Raw genomic sequence first — 23,131 nt, forward strand, 5'->3', positions numbered from 1 at the left:
CGCTGTTCTTCAAATTATTTCAGGTATTTTCGTGATAATAAAGAATATTTTGAATTATTTTGTTTATCGAGTGTTGCTTTTTTAAATGCACGTTATAAACGACTTAGACTCATAATGATTTTAGATTGATAAGGACTTCCTGACCAAAGCTGTGCATGAAACAAAGAATCACAGCCTTGCGATTCAGAATCAATTTCAGATGGGCAGTTTTAATGGAACACGCGATTAATCATCACAGCCCTATACTCTTTAGACATGTCGTCTTGATTCTCTTATCAATGTGAGGTCACATTGATAAAGCTCCGCCCACTAACAGTCCTGCATTACCATAATTTCCACCCTCAGCGAGTGTACTCTGTCCACTAGATAATATTGTCTCAGACTGTATTAATCTGTATTAATCAGATCTATTTTTAACATGCTCACTGTCTGTTTGTAAGGATGAGGAGCTGTAGCTCATTTGCATTTAAAGGTACAAACATTAAAACAGCACGTTTTTGCTCTCACCCAAATACATGCTATAATAAATGATCTGTATGGTATTTTGAGCTGAAACTTTACAGACACATTTTGGGCACACCTACGACTTATTTTAGGCTACATCTTGTAAAAAGGCCATAATAGGTGGCCTTTAAGATTAGGGTTGGGGTTTTTAGTTGAAATTATGAATAATTTAGCCTACTGTTACTACAAAATATATAACGTGCATCAGACATGTGGTCCCAAATTCTTAAATTACATGCTATAATAAATAAATAATTCAGGCGATGTAAGGTTTTGCAGTTAGTGACTGTTTTGTGCACAACAGCGCAAATTATTTTATTTAGAAAAGAAAAGAAATTTAGAAAAGATTGACATCCAGATGGTGTCCACAAGCAGTCTGCGTCTTGAGCTCAGATGTGAACAGGGTCTAAATTTAGGTTCACGCCAATGAAACGGGTCAAAAAGAAGTTAGGATTGTAGGTTTGCGCATCAAAACACCCGCACCGTTCATTTTCTTCAAATCCGAAGGTTATACTTATCACACGTGCTTCATACCAAAGTTTAACTTTGGACGTCTAATGCAGATAATTACCCTTCATTATTTTCAGCCCGGTGATTGTGGAAATTAAAGCATCCGCTTTAAAGTCGATACAATTTTCAAACAACGTTACCCAAGTAATATAACAGCATAATATTTAATGCTATCTAAATCACTTTTATCTATACTATTAAAGGTATTTAGATTTTATATTAATATGATTTGTGGGTGTATTCAATTCATGTGTCCGTTGCCATAAAAGGAGTTGGCCGGATGCGCTTCACACCAGGCTCGTGCGCAGCTCATTATAATGTTAGTAGACGAGCGCGCGCTGAGAGAAAGGCGCGCAGCTTGCATGCAGAAAGCAGCAGACGCATGGAGCGCACACTCGATTTATGACAGCTGAGGTTTGAAGACGGGAAACGCTGCTGCTGCTGCATTACATATTATTTGTACATATCTAAACAATACATTCGGATTACATTTGGAGACAGTGACCTGAAGCCATGCACCCGTGTCTTTTCCCCGTGGATTTTCGTGGGTTTTTACTCATATTTTCAATATTATGCGGGGCTGTTGCTTTTAATCTGGATTTAGACAAACCAACGGTTTACAGTGGACCAGAGGGAAGTTATTTCGGATATTCTCTGGACTTTTACCAGCCGACACAGAACAGAAATGCGTAAGTGGATATAATATTAAACTCTGTTTTGGCTGATATTTTGCGTTTTAGCATCTTTTAGTACATGCAATGTTGACTATCTATCTTGAGGTTGTGCCTCAAATTCTTCAGACTTTTGCAAAAGTTTCTTGCAAATATATGCATTCAGCACCACCATGGTGGACCACTGCATTCTGTGGCACTAAAGTTCCTTTGACTGAGCGCAAATTTAACAGGCAAATTGAAATAAAAAGCCTTGTAGGCCAATAGGCTAAACTACATTTTGAATGTCCTGTTTAGTTGATTGGGAATGCGCAGATTTTGTTCAGTGGGATGCTGCTGTGTGTAGATTTATCCTTTTCTGTCTCCAGCATGTCTGTTCTGATCGGGGCTCCTAAAGCAAACACCTCTCAGCCAGGGATTGTGGAGGGAGGAGCAGTGTACTACTGCCCTTGGCCGGCATCCGATCCAGACTCATGCCGCCAGATCCCCTTTGATAAAGCAAGTAGGTACCCTAATCTTTCAAAACCCTTACATGAAAGCCAAAGTTGAAAGCTGATGTTATTAAAACAGAAACTCTCCTAGAATTTGGTTCATTTTTAAACAATAATAAATAATACCAGAGTGCTTTTCTTTACGTATATGTGTTTATTTCACTTTTTGTATTATTTTAATTGTCATATTTGAAAGATGAATGTTTTTCTGTTTGTGTTTGTTCAGATTTTATTTTGCTATTAATCGTAATTAAAACAAATATTTAGTTTAAAAAGTTAATGTCTATGCACATAATAAAACCGATAACATCACTATAGGCATCTGTTAAAGCGAGGTTATGACGAAGTTTGTGTTTTAATATTTTCCACTTCAAGCAACGTTTTTACGGGTAGGCTACATAAATCTCTGTTCCTCCAATAAAAAGATCAAAAACCACATCCAAGAAAGAGTTAATTTCACCGCATATGGTTTGGTTTAAACGTGCAGGAGCAGAGTAATTACCATAGGTTTCTGGAGAAAGGCGCGTAACTTTACCTCGGTGCGTAATCTACCACAATTTAGATGTCCATTACTTTGGTCTATTAGCCACAGGACATTTTATATTTATGTGAGAGGTTCTCTTCAATCTTTTCCATCATTTTGCTGTCTATGTCGTCTGGCTGGTCCGGTGAACATGAAGAGCGGATGGATAGGCTATTTTACAACCTTAAACTGCCCATATGGTTTTGAGAGATGCAATCATATTTAAATCGATGCTGATGCTCGACCACTTCATCTTTATGATATTAGCGGACTATTTTGAGTAACGCGGCTTGCCGGTAAATGCAGTGGTCACTTTTGGACCCGCGGCTTGGACACGAGACAGGCGCGCGCTCAACGCGGGGAACTGATGTTTTGCGCTGTTATTCATAGCAGTCTCTAGAGGGAGCTTTGATCGTGTGTTTTCTGAGAATATGTGACATTTCTGGTTTAATTTAACATCTCGACATTATACAGACACGACGGTTTTCGCTTTCTCGAATGTTTTTGTGTATATCCTGCGTGTATTGTGAAAGCGCTATACAAATAAATTGCATTGCTGCTAACACCATAACTACATTTTTAGTTGCTTTCCTTCTTGTAATGATTGGTTTGTCTTTTAAACAAAAGACAAATTTAAAAGAATTTTAAGTCATCTTGAGTCCCACCTGTATATTAAGATCCCCTAGCTGGACTGAGAAACATTGCCCTGAACGTATACTTACATTATATCTAGCATTCATAGTTGATCCAGCTATCCAAATTATAAACAAGAAAATGTAAAGATTTTAAAAATTGGTTTGCATTTAAACAACTGATGCAAAAATGTATTTATAGCCTACTTATTGATTTGCTTCAGCTGAATTTGATAGAGATCAGCTGTTTGTAGCTAAATCCCTGGGATTACTGAACCATAGCAACAGTGTTGAACTGACATTTAAATGGATTGTCTGTTGTAGATGAAAGTAGTGCTTCTCTGGTCCAAGCTTTTAGAAATGATGTGATGAGGTGAGAAAGAAAGACAGAGAGAGAGAGAGAGAGTAAAAGAGCTGTGAACACAGGGAAGTAAGGAGAAAGACCCTGACAAGAGAGGGCAAAAGTGCTGTCTGTTTTTTGTTAATGTCTAAGCACCCAACCACACAAACCATGCATTTCCACTCATTCGAGAACACTGACAAAAACCACACGTTTTCAGATTCATTAGTCACATTGTCTTTAACACAACTAACCTTTGACCCTGCTGTGCGCTCTTCCCATCGAGGCCGTCAAAGCTCTTCGTGGGGGACACGGCATGTGTGCGAGTGCCTGACATTTTTGACGACAGGCTTCATGTGTAACTAATGCGGTCCTGACTGAGAAGAGTAAATCCATTAGATACACCAGACAAGGTCATGTACCAGTGGACCTGGTCTTTCAACTCTTCACACACCTATATGCACACTCACACAACAACGTAATTACATGTTTCAGATATGCTGGAATTACAGAGAAGTACATTCCATAGACCTGATGTATGGATTTTAAAGATATTCTTACTTAGTTCCTGTAGCTCAGCTGGTAAAACAGTTTGTTAGAGCAATAAAGGTCATGGGTTCAGGGAACACACATACTGATAAAATGTAGCTTGAATGCATTGTTAGTTGCTGCCAGATGCATAAATGTAATGTTGCAATATTTAACTTTTTCTGCAGTCTATGGCTGCGTCCGAAACCGCACTATGACAGTACATACTCAATGAGATTAAAGGTGCAGTGTGTAATTTTTAGAAGGATCTCTTGAAAGAAATGCAATATAATATACAAAACTATATACAAGACCTTACATAATGAACCGTTATGTGTTTATTAACGAGACCTTTTTATCTACATACACCGAGGGTCCCCTTACATGGAAGTTGCCATTTTGTGCCGCCATTTTTCTACAGAAGCCCTTAACAGACACATTGTTTTACTAAGTTCTCTCCGATGATGACATGTTGGTCCGGTGGTGGCTACTGTAGCTTTTCTATGTGTTTCAAAAGGAAGGGGTGAGCAGTGGACTAAGCTGTTGGTTGCAATTTGCAACCTCACCACTAGATGCCGCAAAAATTTACACACTGCACCTTTAAGTACTTACTGTCCGTTAAAACAGTAGGTACTGTATAGTATGAATCCTGTTAGTATGAATAAGATTTGGACACATACACATCCGCCATGTTGATACATCACGTGACATAAGTCGTCATCACGTCATGTCATACACATCGCGCTTTCCGCCATTTCCTAATATGACGATGCCTCTTCTTCTTGGTTGGATAACTCCTCTTCCGGGGCATCATGGGACAGTAGTGTCTGTCATATCCACACTGGAAGTAGTAGGTAATCCGGGGACTTTTCGCCTACTGTTTTTGGAATACTATGAATTCGGACATACTACTCGCCTTGCCTGCTTTTCGCCTATTATATAGTATGGAAGTAGGCGGTTTCGGATGCAGCATATGTCTTATCAAAGATTGCAGTTATCATCAGAGCCGAGTACATTTCTTTATTTCTTTAGTTTGATTCCTATCACTAGTCACCTTTGTTAACATTTATTGCAAGTTACAAATATAGCATCTTTGAGTTATAACACTGCAGCAGAAAGAAATAAGATTTATAACAGGTTTATAACAATGCATCCATTTACAAAGATCCACAAAGAATGCATCAGATGTCTCACAGCACTAAATAGTGCCCCAGCTGTGCTTTATTTTGTGAGTTAGGCCCAGTATTTTCAGTATTGTGACACCGGACCAACGTTTATTAAAACAGGATTTTCTGATCTTTCTAGGCTGTTTCTTATTTTTCTGTTTTGGAGTTGGAGAACAGAATCCTTATGTTTATAAAACAGAAAATGTACTGTATGTCTGAGCGCTGTAGAAGAATTCGAGCGTGTTTCCGGCTGTGTTTCGTGTAATTTTGTTCATCCAGTGATGAACTCAATTACAATCATTGCAGTGAGAGATCCAGATGAGTATGCTGACCACAATTAGCACAACCTTCGACAATGCATTATTTTCATAGTGTTTTCATATGTTCATGAAACAGGATATAAACACAGACTCGCTACCTGAGCCCTGACACATAAAAGTATAAATAACCAGATATTTACCAGTTTCTATAGAAAATATGAGCCGTGCTTTCTGGTATGAATGTCACTGGCATGATGCAATACTGCTCCGGGTGGTTGCAACGCTAATTTATAACAGAAAAAAATTATATAGAGAGAAAAACATTTTGTGTTAACATTTTGTAAAGTGCTACGATTACTAAAGGTACAGCAAAAGCTTTGCATTGATCGCAAAGGAAAGAGCCAGAGTAAAAGCTTGTAAAGGAGGAAAGTAAAGGAAAATTCAATGTGTTTTTATGATGTGTAGACTGTACCTTATGGACTCTAAACAGGCCCAGATGTATCGCGATCTTGTCACATAAAAACTCCATAGGTACGAATGTACATGTGTATGCACTCTGAGAGTTAAATGACCCCCTGTAGATGTGCCTTCATATAAACAGGAACACTCAGACCCATTTAAAAACACTGTTTAATTTGCTGTTTCATGTTCAGTTTGTGCAATGTGTTTCATTTCGCAGTTGCTTGATGTTCATTTTTTAATCAACTTTCATTCACTCGCTCTCTGTACTTGTTCTTTCACTCAGATAACCGGATGATTAAAATGAATGGCACACGGGAGCCTCTAGAGTTTAAATCCTATCAGTGGTTCGGAGCTACAGTCAGGACCCACAAAGGCAAAGTGGTGGTAAGTGATGCTCAGAAACATAATCCAGTTAATGACCATTTGGAATCAAAGTCTTGGCAGATGCTTCTGTGTGTTCATGGATGTGGTTGGAAAACCAGCTCAGACCAATCGATGTGTCGCAAACACCTATTTAAGAGCATTGCGTCTGATCTTCATTTATGAGTTGTGTAGAGCTTAATACAGCGGATGGGATGTTTTGCTCTGGGCATGAGAGGGTTAAAAGGCTGTTCTGAATGTTTTAAAGGAAAACACCACAGTTTTTCAATATTTTGCTGTGTTTTCCCCCAACCTGGACGAATTGATACATGCCTTTCTTTTTTCAGTGTGTGCACTTGATTTTTGTACGGCGCGTCGTGGATGTGTTAGCATTTAGCCTCATTCATTCCTTAGGATCCAAACAGGGATGAATTTGGAAGCCACCGGACGCTTCCATGTTTTGCCTATTTGAGGACTGTTACATGAGTAAGTATGGTGGCACAAAACAAAACGTGGTGATTGTTTTAAGCAAATAAAAAATGAGAACTATATTGTATGGCGGAAGATAACTTTTTTTTACAGAACTTCGACCTCGGGCGCAGTAATATTGGTGGAAGTTTGAGCGAGAGGGGGAGTAGTCAGGAGTGATAATGTTATGGCACACCAAGGTCGAAGTGCTGCACACTTAGTGCTCTTCCGCCATACAATATAGTTCTCATTTTTTATCCGCTTAAATAATCGCCACGTTTTATTTTGTGCCACTGTACTTACTCATGGTACAGTCTTTAAATAGGGAAAACATGGGCGTGTTTGGTGGCTTCTAAATTCATCCCTTTTTTGATCGTAATGAATGAATGGGGCTAGGCTAAATGCTAACACATTCACGACGCGCTGCACCAAGGCTAAGGGCACACATTGAAAAAAGATAGATATGTATTAATTTGTCTAATTTGAGGTAAGAACATAAAGAGCAAAACATTTCATTCACTGTATTAGGTAGGGCTGTGCAAAAATATCGATATGTATCGATAGTGTATAGATATTTCGATCTCTACTATCGATATTTTAAAATCCATCAAATCCCTCTGTGTGCGTCAATCGACCACCTCTGTTGCTGCCGGGAGGCCCTTGCCAATACCCAGCCCTAGTATTAGGCTGTACACAACTTATGAATGAAACATGGCTCTGCGGCTGGCATGCATTTACTGATGTTGTATGCAAATGTGGATTTGAGGTTGACAGTGCGAGGTGATAAACTGCTGATGACGCTTGAAGAAACGTGCTTCTGAGTCAAACAATAAAACATGCTTATCTGGGAAAGTACACTGTAAAACAATTCTGTATAAATTACAGTATTACTGGGTATTACTGGCAACTAGCTGCCAGTAACTTACTGTAGATTTTACATTTATGTTAATTACTGGCAACAGTTTGTTCAAAGTTAAATGAACATGAAACATTTTCAGTCTTTATATTCTACAGTAAGTTACTGGCAACCAGCTGCATAATTACAGCAAATTGTTTACAGTATATATACTGTATCGTAGTCTTTCTACAGTATATTTATCCTACTGTATATCTGTCACTACTCACTACTGTTCTGACATGGTATGTGTGTGTCTGTAGGCATGTGCTCCACTCTATCACTGGAGGACAGTGAAGGTCAGCAGTGAGATGGATCCAGTGGGAACATGTTATGTGGCTGTTCAGAACTTCAGTGCCTATGCTGAATATTCACCTTGTAGAACAAGTAAGTACTGTATATAGGTACACACACACACACACACACACACACACACACACACACACAGATACATTTAAAGCTGTCTTAGTGATAAAGTACCTTACCTGTCACACAGACTTGTTGACGTTACTAGGTTGAAAGCTAAACATGATTTGGCTTTTAAATAGTGAGGATTCACATGATATACATTGACAAACTAGCTAAGTTAATGCATACACACACAAACCAATAAACAGTTACTCCATAAACCAGCATGCAGTTTACTAATAGATTTTAAGACATGTTTTACTTAATTAAGCATATAGACCATTTCATCGGACGCACGTGCTGAGAAGAGATTATGCGTCTGCCCGGTTTCAGTTTTTTTAATTGTCTGACTAGTTGCTAGACTGAACTCTTGACCAAATACCAAGTATGCATTGTGTAAAACCGAACTTAGCAGTTATGTTTCTGAATCTATAGAATATAGCATCTATTTACATACAGTATATATTTATGGTCCGAGATGGTGCGAAAGAGTGGACTAATTGCATATTCATAGATTCGCATATTTTATACAGTATGCTATTATGATGCTCAAAGATGTGTTTTAACTGATAAAATGCTTGACTACAGGGAGACTTTAAACTTTTGCATTAGACATTAATGGGTTTTAGAGCAAGTACCTGTTCCCATGATGCTTTGCAACACTTCATCTCTGCCCATGCAGTTGGCATGGAAAAATATCCAGAACTGCGGTAAACAAAGATCAAAGAGAAACTCACATGTTTGTTTTGATGTAATTAAAAGCAATTTCCTCCACTTTGAAGTTTAATATTTACTGCTGGATGGAATGCTGATTAATTTACTCAAAATCTGCCTATCATATCAGATGTACAAGTTATCCAAAAATACACACACTGAGATGAGACATGTCCCTATTAACAGGAAGTGTACAGTTGAGCCGTTTATGTGGGGGTATTATGGTAACTGTGCCTGTAATATCTTCAGAGGAGAAATTAGTATATGATATATGAGCCTATAATGGCTATGAATTTCCTTACACGCTCACTGTCAAACAATATTAAGTGCCAGTAGTCTTCCTGGCAGGTCAGCAAGGCGTCTTTGCCAAGGCGCACAGGGCAGAGAATGTTGTGGAATCGACGCACTCTTGCAACCGTATACATAAAAACACAGAAGGGTTGAGACAGTGTGTAAAATTCAAAGATGAAAATGAGGTGTTTGCAAAATCTTGCAGGGGTGAATAGAGAGAGAGAGAGAGAGAGAGAGAGAGTGTGTGTGTGTGTGTGTGTGTGTGTGTGTGTGTGTGTGTGTGTGTGTGTGTGTGCGTGCGTGCGTGCGTGCGTGCGTGCGTGCGTGCGTGCGTGCGTGCGTGCGTGCGTGCGTGCGTGCGTGCGTGCGTGCGTGCGTGCGTGCGTGCGTGCGTGTGTGTGTGTTTAAGCACATGCCATGTTGCAGGCATTAGGATTGGTAATGATGTTACGCCTCATTTACTCTCTCCACCTAGAACCCGGCCGGCCCCTTTATGACACATATGTACATACACTAACAAGACAGACTTTACTATACACCAAAGATCAACAATCCATTAACCAATCAGATTTTTTTTATTTGCCCTTAACCAGGGATTAGGATTTGGTATAGAGATAGGGTTGTATAGTACTGACAGTGTTTCACCGTGCATTCATTTTTAACAGGCTATTTCAATGGCTTGTCTTTGGGGTGATGAAATAAAATGATTAAGGATGCTCTGATCTCTGCAGATAACCCGGACCCTGAGGGCCAGGGCTTTTGCCAGGCGGGCTTTAGCGTTGATTTCACCAAGGTAAAACATCTCACTCCTCATCTTTTTCTTTACACTTTCTGTTTTAGAAATGTAGTTATGTTTTAAACAAATTCACTTAAAATTTAATTGGTGACCTTGAAATTTTACATCATAAAACTTTATTTTAAAGGGGATTTTAATTGTTTGTTTTGATCTCAGACTATTGTATCCTACTATATATAACCTCAATATGTGACCCTGGACCACCAAACCAGTCATAAGTAGCACGGGTATATTTGAAGAGTTACAAAACGCAATAAATTCATTTTGACTAATTTCGGTAAAAACGTGTTTTCTATACTAAGAAAGTGACAAGATAAACACCACTATTTTCTGTTACAAACTTTCATAGCATCTTTAGGTTATAATAACATAAAAAGTTCAAATCCATAATTTGATCTATTATAAAAACTGATTTTTTTCCCCACAAAATGCAATAAATTCAAGTGTTTTTTTAATGCTATAAATTATTAAATCAATATATAAATGTGCATTCTTCTTTGCCGTTGTATATTCATTTGATAAAAAAACACATTAATGGCATTAATCAAAACACTTACTTTGTCATATTAATAACACTGTCATTGTTGCTGTTATCTTTGGGATGTCTTCGCTGAACTTTTTTAACAGCGTTCAGCTGTAAAATGTTTTGGTCCTGCTCGATTTTCGTTGACTTTGAGTAAAATAATGGAAAGTTTTTCATTAAATCCCCTGAGGTCAATGTGTTAGCATGACAGAAGCTTGATGCTGTCATGTCAAAACAATCAACAGCCTGCATTTTTCCGTCTCCGGAGTGCCTCTCACGTAAATTAATACATTTTGATGGCTTGCGTTTCTTCCCCGCCACAGAAAACCACCACAGGTTTATCAATACCATCAAGTATTATTTTGTTTTTGTTTGTTTGTTGATCACGAAGTACAAAGCAGCCACCATGGTTGTTTACAATGTGTGGAATGGTGCACTGTGATTTGTGGAGCAGATTTATTGCATTCTGCAGAGAAGGAGGACTGGTGTTTATCGCGTTTTGGGGATAAAAACGAGAAAAAAAATGACAGAATAACACGGCGGATATCGGATTTCGTGTAAAAATTAAGAATTTACTTTTTAATACTAACCAGATACAATACTGATTTTGGCGGTAACTATAAAAAAAGGCGTTTATCGCGTTTTGGAATCAAACTCTTAAAATTTTGCAGCAATAGCCAACAATTCATTGTATGGGTCAAAATAAATATAATTAGAATATTAAATAAAAATCATGTTCAATGAAGATATTTTGTAAATTTTCTACTAAATATATCAAAATATTTAAAAAAGGTATTTATCATTAGTAAAATGTATTCCTAAGGACTTCATTTGGACAACTTTAAAGGCAATTTTCTTAATATATATTTTTTTGCATCCTCAAATTCCAGATTTTCAAATAGTTGTTTTGCTCCTGCTTGATTTTCGTTGACGTTGGAGTAAAATAATGGAGAGTTTTTCATTAAATCCCCTGGGGTCAATGTGTTAGCATGACAGAAGCTTGATACTGTCATGTCAAAACAATCAACAGCCGGAGTTTTTCTGTCTCCGGAGTGCCTCTCACGTAAATTAATTAATTTTGATGCCTTGCGTTTCTTCCCCACCACAGAAACCACCACAGGTTTATCAATACCATCAAAGTATTATTTTGTTTTTGTTTGTTTGTTGATCACGAAGTACAAAGCAGCCACCATGGTTGTTTACAATGTGTGGAATGGTGCGCTGTGATTTGTTAAGCAGATTTATTGCATTCTGCAGAGAAGGAGGACTGGTGTTTATCGCGTTTTGGGAAAAAAATCTAGAAAAAAAAGACAGAATAACACGGCGGATATCTGATTTTGTGTAAAAATTAAGAATTTACTTTTTAATACTAACCAGATACAATACTGATTTTGGCGGTAACTATAAAAAAGGCGTCAATCAGAGGAATCAAACTCTTCAAATTTTGCAGCAATAGCCAACAATCCATTGTATGGGTCAAAATAAATATAATTAGAATATTAAATAAAAATCATGTTCCATGAAGATATTTTGTAAATTTTCTCCTAAATATATCAAAATATTTAAAAAAGGTATTTATCATCAGTAAAATGTATTCCTAAGGACTTCATTTGGACAACTTTAAAGGCGATTTTCTTAATATATTTTTTGCATCCTCAAATTCCAGATTTTCAAATAGTTGTATCTCAGCCAAATATTGACTTATCCTTCACAAAATATAAATATATAAACTGACATTAAATCTTAATTTTAAAAATGATCCTTATGACTTGTTTTGTGGTCCAGTGTCACATATGTCTAACTATATGTCTTCTCCATTCTTTTATCATACCCAGTCAGGATAGGTGGTAGGAAGAGGCCTGTTTCCCTTATATTCCTATCTTATTTTTCTTTTCTCTGTTATTCATGACTGTGTAAAAAATAAACAGAACCCATTTATCCTGTTAGCCTATTAAGTCTGTCCTTACGCACACAAAGACAAACACTAAAACACTTTGAGATCTTACATTGAGCAGATAATGCCTGCTGCAGCTGTCCATACTGAAACTGGCTCCTAATGTCCATATTTCTATCTTATTCCTCTTAATTTTCTTGTCATATTTCCCTCTCTCGTAGGAGGGGACGCTGGTTGTGGGTGGACCAGGTAGCTTCTACTGGCAAGGTAACTTTTCTTCTCATTATATAGTCAAAATTTTCCATCATTCCATTCAGTCTTTTACTGAAAAACTGATTGGCAGACGTGAGTCTCGCTAGACCTCAGAAATCTCAGCTCTTTCCAACACAGTGACCAGGTTGACCCTTCCTCCACCTTCAGAGCAAAATAACAGACTCTCAGACAGATGACACGTCTCATCCCATGAGCCCCGTTTCTAAATAATCATATAGCTTATCTCAGTGCGTTAATGGTTTCGTTGGCGAGTCTGTTCAGCCAATCAGAGCTGAGTGTTCTGTCACATGTCACTCATCAGAGATGGATTACTGATAATGATAATATAGTGTCTGTGATGATAAAAGATTAAGGGGTCAATATGCTGCTCATTCAGGTCAAAATGGCTTTAGTGTTTGATGACCACATTGGGTTTTAATTCCAGTGACAGCAAGTTCATAAGCAACGCCTGAACTTTATCACTTTTAGCCTGCATTACTCATTTTGGTCAGTTTGCGATGAAAGATGTTAACAGAGATCTCTACAGCGATGGTATCTGAATTGTGAGACTGAGAGCAGTTTTGTGTAACATTTTAAAGCAACACTAATAATTTTCATGTTATAATAGCCAACAGGCACTTTTGCTCTGTAGTATCTGTGTCTGCTTCTGCCAGTGGTGGTAATGGAGAAAGCTTTTATGAAGTGGGAGAGTCTATAATGGCTTAAATTTTATTACAGGTCTATCCTGCAATAGAAAGTTGATAAGGAAGAAGCCTTTCAATTACAGACAGTATCTCTTACAGCAATGAACTTAACCACCCTTACTAACTCAAAAATGTGTGCCATGGGCTCACTGAGACTTCCTTCGTTACTACTAAATGAGGCAATGCAAAATATTTTGCGGCCGGATGTATACGTATATGTGATTTGATCTGGTATTCGCACAATAATAGATGTTGATTGTTGTGTAATTGCAGTCGTATGTGTTACAGCATGCATGCATATGGGGTCATTATTGAGACCCCCCACAACTTCTCTCTCTCTCTTTCATGAAATGAATGCTGTGGACAAATACAGATGCATTAGAAGTTATGACCTGCAACTGGTTTTCTCCTCCCTTCTTTTCCCATGCTTGGTCCATCTTGACCATTTTAACCTTTTCACATCATCTCTCTGTTAAAATGCAACTGACTTCTGTAGGGAGGATAAGTGGCGTTAACCGCATGCCGTGTGTGTGTGTGTTTATCCACCAGATATAGAACATATGCACGATAAAAGATGAATAGTACAGTTACAAACAGCTTAACACACACATTAAGAGAGATAAATGGTTGAGGTCCGGGTCAAGCGGCAGTCTGGTAGTAAAGAGAGAGTAATGCGTTTATTAAACTTGAAAAACAAACATCTTTCCACTCGCTTTCCACCATGTCACCACTGTCTTAATGTGTGCATCTGTGTTTGTGTTGTGTTCTTCAGAGCCATTGTGTATTGGCTGTGTAGATGGATGCAATAAATTTTAACATTGTGAAAGCATTGCAGAGAGCCTCTGACATGGAAAGAGATTGTATCTCACTGCCATGTTTTGTTTATGACTCTTTGTTTTTCTGATTGTAAATGCTCTTCAGAATCAAGTCTTCGTCCTTGGATCAAATGAGTCCTTGAATGCATGAAAAATTATTTCTCTTTTCGTATCTTTTCTTACAAAAAATAACTTTTTCAGGGTGTATTTTTCTATTTAAAGGACAAGTTCGGTATATTGCACATAAAGCCCTGTTTTCAGATTGTTTATGATGAAATAGAACGGTTTTGACTGAAATTTGGACATATGATGCTGGCCCGAGAATTTTGGGGTGTTTGTTATATCACCCCCACCTCTACAATGGCTGCATAGGTGCACTGGAACAATCCTTCCTAAGATGCATTAAGCTTTCGTTTACAAAGACGTGAAACTCACCGAGTGGTCAGGGGTGTTCACTGATATGATCACACAAAAATCGCTGCAGAAGATGCTTTCCAACAGGTTTTATCGTAGTTTTTGTTCAACTCCATTGACTTGTATTAGATGTGCTGTGAGGAACGGTATTACTCCGCGCCGGGAACGTTGTTTGTATTTTTGCAATTGGCAAAGGTGGATTATCGCCACCAACTGGGCTGGAGTGTCTATTATTCAAGCTCTCAACAGAAGAATATACGGGTGTGAAGCGTTTGGAAAAATAAGTCCACAAGTTTACAACGAATGCTAAAACACCTGTTGGAAAGCATCTTTTGCAGCGATTCCTGTGCGAGCACACCAGTGAACACCCCCGACCACTCGCCGAGCCCCACGTCCCTGCAAACGAAAGTCCAATGCATTCTAGGAAGGATTGTTCCAGTGCACCAATGCAGCCATTGTGAGGGTGGGGGTTGATACGACAGAAACCGAAAATTCTCGGGCCAGCATTATATGTCCAAATTTCAGTCAAAACCGTTCTATTTCATCATAAACAATCTGAAAACAGGGCTTTACGTGTAAAATACCAAACTTGTCCTGAACTATTTCATTGCTTGGTGTTTGTGTCTTACAGGTCAAGTGATCACTGCAGGAGTTGCAGAAATATTGAACGGATATTCCTTAAAAGCTATCATACGCAAAGTTCAGGGAGAGAAACAGACGGTGGCCGCATCAGACGCGTATGATGACAGTTACTTAGGTAAGAGAGAGAGAGAGTGTGTGTGTGTGTGTTTTCTTTTCAAAGGTAAAGATGTTTTATGGGACGCCAGTGAGTTGCTATTTTGGGGTCAGTGGAAACGGCCCTCAGGCAATTTAATAAACACACTCACATCCACATGTTTTTTGTGCATGTTGAGTTAACCCATGACCCTCTATCCTATAGCTCAGTTTGGTGCTGAGTTTGCGCATACCGATAACATTTCCATATGGGACTGCGGACACAGATTTACACACTTACAAAAATATCCTCTAAACACACAGATAAAAAATAATCCCTTTGAGCATCTTCACTCTTGTATGTAATCTTTAACACAGCTGCAATTGATAATAAATAACAAGGGAGCGTCGTTTTGAACACTTTAGATACCTACTTTAAGTTTTCCATTCATTGTAGACTACTGCAGAGAAATTCTGGTTTGCTTACGTTGTCTCTTTTTGCCTGGTAGGATACTCTGTAGCGGTCGGAGAGTTCACGGGTGACTCAAAACAAGGTGAGAACCTAAACTTTTTCTGCATGCTTACGGGATAGATTTCCATACATTCATTTATCCTAATGGTGGACAAAGAATGATCAAGCTTGGGTCTTTGAAAATGTTTTTCTTTATAGTAAGAGTTCAGGCAAGTTACTGTAAACATTGAAGGAGACATTTCACAAGACTTTTTAAAAATGTAAATAAATCTTTGGTGAAATAATACCCCATAGATAATTTATTATAGCATGTTAAATTTTCCACTTTGTAGGTGTGAGCAAAGATGTGCCATTTTGGGTGTGTCCTTTTAAATGCAAATGAGCTGATCTCTGCACTAAATGGCAGTGCCGTGGTTGGATAGTACAGATTAAGGGTCGGTACTATCCCCTTCTGACATCACAAGGGGAGCCAAATTTCAATGACTTATTTTTTTACATGCTTGCATGGAATGGTTTAACAAAACTAAGTTACTGGGTTGTTCTTTTTCATATTTTCTAGATTGATAGAAGCACTGGGGACCCAATTATGGCACTTAAACATAAAAAAGTCAGATTTTCATGATATGTTCCCTTTAAGAGAAAAATGGTTGACACTGGGGCGGTACCCTTTCAATACATTTGCATATGAAGATTTCATATTAGTACCTCATTTTGGTACCAAAGAGTGCATATTTGTCCCTCAAATGTATAGGGGAGAACCGGGGCAAAAGTAACGTGGGACAAAAGTAACAAAGCGATTTTTTTCGAGCCCTGATAACATTTACATCCCAGACTATGACAGCATCTTTAGCACACAAACCCTTGACAGATCTGACAAATATCGTCTCCATAACTCACCATTTTCCGCGTGTAGATGCAGAAATGTGTTTTTAACCATGATAAGTCATTTTTTTCTTATAACGCGTTGTGTTTCTGGTTTCATGTGTTACAATACTGATCAATTTATTTAGTGCTCTAACACATCCTGAAGTTTCATCTAAAAGTAAAATGTAATTTCATTATTTTTTACAAAGATAAATTACAAAATATGTTTGCAGTTACATATTAACGAGGCCATAGTCATGTATATTTAATAAAAACAAGTAACACAAAATCTACACTGTCAGAAAAAAGGTACAAAGTTGTTCCTTTTTCTGTCGCTGGGGTGGTACCCTAAAAGGTACATTTTGTACCTTTATGGGTATACAACACATTGAAATGTTGTACCTTATGGGATACAATATTATACTCCAAGGACCAATTGTGTACCTTAAGGAACAATTTTGTACCAGTTCAATTTTAGTGGTACAAAATAGTTAACTGTACCTTTGAAGGTACACAATCAATCCTTAAGGAACAGTAATGTACCCCAAAAGGTACAACATTGTATTATGTTTATATACCTATAAAGGTACAAAACGGTACCTTGGGGTACCACCCCAGCGACAAAAAAGGTGCAGTTTTGTACCTTTTTTTGACAGTGTATCTTGTTTTGTTGTGTTACTTTTGACTCACCTGTGTGTTACTTTCGCCCCCGCTCTCCCCTACTGTAAAAAAATATTGGTTCAACTTAAAAAAGTAAGTGTTTATGCTGACTTACAATTTTGAGTTAATTCAACTTAAAAATATGAGTCAACTTAGCAAAAAATGTTGAGTCAGCTAATATCGTTAAGTTAATTTTTTAAGACACCTTGAACACTTACTTTTAGTTAAACCAACAAGTCTTCATCAGTATCTCAAAGGTGCATATATTAGTACTAAATGTATACATATCTGTACCTAATGGTACAATCTTTTTAAATGCTACTGCCTCGGTTACGACTTGAGACCATTTTTATGACCATTTTACTTTAGACAGTATAACTTTAGTCAATACTTTCATAACGTCATAGACAGGCTCTTCCCCCTGTGTTCTGCATGGGTGGTAAACCAATGTGTGCATCTACTGTATGTGTGCTTTCAGTCTTATTTACATTTGAATATTTTCAATAGTTTTGTACTGTTAGTGTATGAGAGAGAGCCTTGTCTCTGTGTGTGGTTGTTGTGGGCATTTTTTGCCTGCTAAACTTTGATCGGACCCCTTAGTCTCAGACCATAATGACAGATGACTCACAGTATTCTGTCACCCAATGCCACCCATTGACAAACAGACCATCTGCAGCCTGTCATCCCTCAAACACATTTACACACCCATACAGAGCAATCATTACCATCGCCATCCATCAAACAGTATCATCGTTGCTTTTTAACCTCCTCTCTCTCTCTTGCTCGTTCGCTTGCTCGTTCGCTCGCTTTTTCATACATATGCTCTGTCTGGTCTGGATTAGTGGTGAATCCAGAGGGGAGAGACAGTGATCTCTTTGAGTCAGGAGTCATTCATATATAGGCTTTTGCTGTGGTGGATTTTGTGGTTGAGGAAGGCGGGAGGTTTGAGGTGGTGGGGGAGGAACGCTGAGGACATGCAGGGTGTGATGCAGGAGTCTCATGGGTGTCAGGAGGAACACAAATTTTGAGCATCTCTCTGCAATCTAGGTGGGTGGGACAAAGGTCTGATAGACAGCCATGAACCATCCCACCACATCGCTATCTGCATAATCATCCATCTCTCTCTCGATCTGTCTTGCCCCTATCTGACTCTGTCTTCTAAATATTTATATTACACAAGTGACTGACATGGTGTTGACAGAGAGGAAATTTACAAAAATCACAAATCTCACCTCACTGTTTACTCTGAGATGCGATAGATAAGTGGGTTGAGTTGAAACATTAACTCATACACACTCTTCACAAGACAGGAAAAGTGTTTCAATTTGGTTCGGGACTGGAGGACATATTTGTTTCTTTAAACATTACTGGTCTAAAATAATATAAACCTATGCACACATGTAAATACCTTCTGACTGAGTGACTGTTTATGTCCTTTTTGCAGAATTGGTAGCAGGGGTACCACGAGGGGCACAGAACTTTGGTTATGTAAGTATAGCATTTTAAACAGCCTCTGTTTCTGTGATGGTAAGGTCAGGAATCAAAGGTCAGAGGGGAAGGTGAAATGTGAGATGTTCAAGAAGTTTAGTGCCTTTTTACTTATCTACACAGCAAAAATGTATTGATTTAGTTGTTCATTTTAAATAAACAACGAAAGCTGGATGCTTTGCAAGACTAAGTCATACCTCAATGTCACGTGTGGACATACAAAAACATATACATGTGTAAGTGGATTTGAGTTTGTCATCTGGATGCGATTTTGAAAGTTTTAGAAGGAATTCCCAATTATGGCTGTACTATCTTGTACATGGGGTTGTCACCTTTGGCCCCTATTTAAGCAGAATCATAGACAGCTGGATAGGTGGTTTGTGAGACGGACACATAAATTGTTATCATTTTCTTGTTTTTCACTGCATGTTATGTTCAAGGCATGTGGCTTTGTTTGATTTAGGTTATCAGTCATACACATTAAAAGTCCATTAGGATTAATCTGGATGTAATTATAAGAGCTAAATCAGCAGGATAGATGGTAGTAATATAGTCGGATCCTATATTACTGTACATCATATTCTGCAGACACAACGATCTGTTATCAATAAAAGCTTTTTTTTGAGTAGTGTAATCATACGTTTCTGTGTTTTAGGTGGCTATCATCAATGCAACAAATCTGACATTTATTCAGAATTTTACTGGAGAACAGGTGAGTGACTAAAGTCCTGTTTGTTCTGGTAAAGGTTTTATGTTTGTTTAAAATACTCTGTAACACTTTACTTGATAAGACATGACACCCTCATAATTATGACATGAGATTTTATGCACATTTATGACAACTGTCATTAAGTGTCATTTGTTTAATTATGTCATTTTACTGCACATATGGCATTGTTTGAGATGTCTTTGTTATGACAACTTGACGTAAACCACTGTTAAGGTATTTAAAATTATTTGACATAGTATTAACACTTATTGACATTTTAATGACGAGTTCAATTTGTTCCACTGTAGTTGAGGTCAAGAAAAATATTCATGATGCTGTTATAAAACTATTTGACAGAGTATTAACACTTGATGACATTTTAATGACAAATAATACTTGTACCACTGTAGTTGAGGTCAAGAAAAATATTCATGACGCTGTTATAAAACTGTTGACTGAGTATTAACACTTAATGACATTTTAATGACAAATTATACTTGTTTCACTTGTAAAAAGTGGTCAGTTATGTTGTCTTGGTAATGTCAGGTTGTCATAGCAAAAATCTCAAACAATGTCATCTTTGCATTAAAAATGACATGATTGAACGAATGACACTTAATGACAAATGTCATAAACGTCCATAAAATCTCCTTCACGTTCATGGCACACGTCATGTCATGATTATGAAGGTGTCATATCAGTCTTTTGAACACTATACTCTTTGGAAGGGTTGTTTATAGTGACGTATTTGCTGCAATAATGGACTTATTTTGGGACAGTATTGCTCCACCACTGAGGTCCTGGCACAAGAATCATTACATATTTAATTCATAATTATTTCTCACAGATGGCTTCGTATTTTGGATACACTGTTGCAGTGACTGATCTAAATGGAGACGGGTGAGTCGGCTTGTAACTTCAATGTTCAGTAATTTGTACAAGATGAATTACATTTGTCCAATGCAAGATGTGCAAATAATCTGTTTGCATCCCATGATTTCTCATATAAAGCATTCTGACAGTTCTGAAGTCATTTTGCGTATATTCTTAGCAGTCTATATTCACTAAACTGTAGCTCAACTGTTAGTGCATTGTGTACATTTTACATACTGGTAAAATGTATAATGCACAAATGCATAAATAATGTAAATGGAACTAGACTTTCATATCTGCCAATATAATTAGTTTTTATATAATTTAACCAATTTAGTGCTCAGTTACAAGCTGTATGCAGAACTAAATAGGATCACATGAGGTTTGGCTTATGAGACTTATGCACTGAACTGTAGTTTTTACTTTACCTTTATTTGAAATTAGTCATATAAAAATTATGAGGACAATTTTTTTCATCTCATCCGGTCTCGTCCTGTCTCTTACCTCTCTTCATCATCTATCCTCGTCTCGTCTTGTTTTGTCTCATCTCTTTATTACTGTCTGAAAGGCTCTCTGCTGACATGTGTTTATGTCATTAACCAAAAGGCTTTCTTACTAATGTTAAATACACAGTAAAACAGTATACACAAGCTCCATAAAGACAGAGCAGTTAAATGATAAACCAGCAATAGCCAGCACACATATATCCTGCCAAGAGAGCAAATTACAGCTCATTACATTTATACTGTAGTTGTTGAAATGGCTCATTTGTTTAAAATCATACTAATCAATCTCCAGTGTTAAAGTCAATGTATCATTTTTGTTTATCTTTGCTACCAAAAGGTACTCAGAGCTTATGAATTATAGTGATTCCTTCAGATATCAAATAACAAGGTTAAATTAATCTTACATCTCTTTAGTAGAGCAAGAGAGTTGCTTAAACTGTTTAAAAACTTTTTAACTGTTTTATTGCGCACCTACCTTCATGTTTGGAGTACCAAATTCATGACATCTGTTTTATATTTTTACCATTTCTATAATTTAAGCTGTCATGATAGCCTTCAGTCAGTTTGACATGAACTGACTGGACTCCATCCCTGATGGTTCATATGTTATAAAGTTACAGTATTATTCCTTGATCTGTGCTTTTAGTCTTTGTAAATGTGTCTGTCTTGAAAAGCCAAGGGTGGAGTCATGTTTGATAGTTGGATTTCAAACATGCTCGATTAAACACAGCCAGTGACTGATCCAACTGCAGGTCTTTGTTCTGATGCTAACCAGTCAGTCCTTCAAATTTTTAAGTCAATCATCTTGGAAACATATTCTAAATATTTTTTTACCTCATACAGTAAATGCAAAGCCTGGAGGTATTAATGTCTTAGTAAAACAAGTCAAAACTTTCATGTTCTCACAAGAAAAAAAACTAATAAATTGGTCATAATATGTTTTACTTGCACATGGGTTTGTGTGAGGATTGATATCATCATTAGCTTGTTATAAAAACAATAAGTAATATAATATATTATACAACAGTTCTTTCTGGTTCTCGAATCTGATTGGCTAAGAGCTATGCGATATTGTGCTGATAACAGCACTGTAATTGCTTCACCTTTCGTATCATTCCGCCACCTAGTGAATGGAGGTCCTAATCAGGCTCATCTCTGAATGGAAAAACACAGACGCCCTGTTTTTAAACACTCTCCGTGTGTCTCATTAGTTTACTAGCTCATAAATCAGTCTGTGAATCCCCAATCGGAAGTTATTATTCCGTCAAAGATCAGCGCTCTTGGATGTTACGTTAAAGGCGCAAAAGAGGATGTTTCCGCCGACTGAGAATCCAAAGACCGTTACTGAGTTTTTTAAATAAGCGCATGCGCAAGAACAGCCTCCCTCCTTCACAGCTCATATCTAGGAAACGCCTTCCATAACTCGTGCACGAGTATTTGAACACGAGTGTTTGTTTACCACTGGCATATGCTGTGTCGCGTCAGTGGATTCATTATGTGAAAAGATATGATAATAAACACATAAGACGTAAAGTTAGATCAGTCGACGCTACTCCCATTTCAACTAGCGTGTAGCAGCCTGGTCACTTACAACTACAGTACAAGAACAACGTCAATATACCTGAATAACAGTACAACAATAATTATTCCACAAAGAAAGAATAATCACTGTTACCTGTCGAAGAGAATTTTTGCGACCTGCGCGTCTGACACCTCTCTGTTCCTTCATTGCTCTCCAGTGTTGAAATGTTTCTCCAATAACGACTCTGGTTAGATAACATTCTTCTGCCAATTTTCTCCTCTTCTCAGCGACTTAAAAACTCTTTCTTTTGCGTCCTCCTTCGGGTTTCTTCTCTTCCATGGTGCAGATTCAAGGAGGAAAGCAGGAGCGAAAATGAAAACAAACCGAAACTTAAGACGGAGTTTCATGCGCTATGCGCATGCGTCACTCGTGTAACGTTACTGGAGCGCGCACGTCTCTCCCAAGAAACGTAATGGCAGTGATTGACAAGCCAGAGGGCCAATGACGATTGCGATGATTGCATCAACGATTGGCTGATGTTTATAAGGCCCTACCTTATGCACAGATGACATATATTAATTTTATTACTTTCAGTACGCCTAATAAATAGTCTTTTATAATTTAGTAAAGACAGTTTCAGGTAACATTGCAAAAATGTATTAAACAAACATCCTCTTTTCCACCTTTAAAGTTAATGGGAGT

General features: G+C 37.7%; 1 protein-coding gene across 1 annotated transcript in view; it reads left to right on the forward strand.

Annotated features, from left to right (window-relative positions):
- The first annotated feature begins 1,355 nt into the window (after positions 1–1,355).
- The window catches only part of itga8 (integrin, alpha 8), an 84,254-nt gene continuing 62,478 nt past the window's right edge, over positions 1,356–23,131 (forward strand). Inside the window, exons 1-11 of the mRNA XM_055210602.2 lie at positions 1,356–1,703; positions 2,054–2,187; positions 6,371–6,471; positions 8,074–8,197; positions 9,955–10,016; positions 12,658–12,703; positions 15,253–15,378; positions 15,845–15,889; positions 18,776–18,819; positions 19,475–19,531; positions 20,376–20,428. Of these exons, the coding sequence (XP_055066577.2) occupies positions 1,528–1,703; positions 2,054–2,187; positions 6,371–6,471; positions 8,074–8,197; positions 9,955–10,016; positions 12,658–12,703; positions 15,253–15,378; positions 15,845–15,889; positions 18,776–18,819; positions 19,475–19,531; positions 20,376–20,428 (968 nt within the window). The 5' untranslated portion in view covers positions 1,356–1,527. The remainder of the gene's footprint in view (positions 1,704–2,053; positions 2,188–6,370; positions 6,472–8,073; positions 8,198–9,954; positions 10,017–12,657; positions 12,704–15,252; positions 15,379–15,844; positions 15,890–18,775; positions 18,820–19,474; positions 19,532–20,375; positions 20,429–23,131) is intronic.

Source organism: Misgurnus anguillicaudatus, chromosome 10 (genome assembly GCF_027580225.2).
Source record: "Misgurnus anguillicaudatus chromosome 10, ASM2758022v2, whole genome shotgun sequence".
Taxonomy (NCBI): domain Eukaryota; kingdom Metazoa; phylum Chordata; class Actinopteri; order Cypriniformes; family Cobitidae; genus Misgurnus; species Misgurnus anguillicaudatus.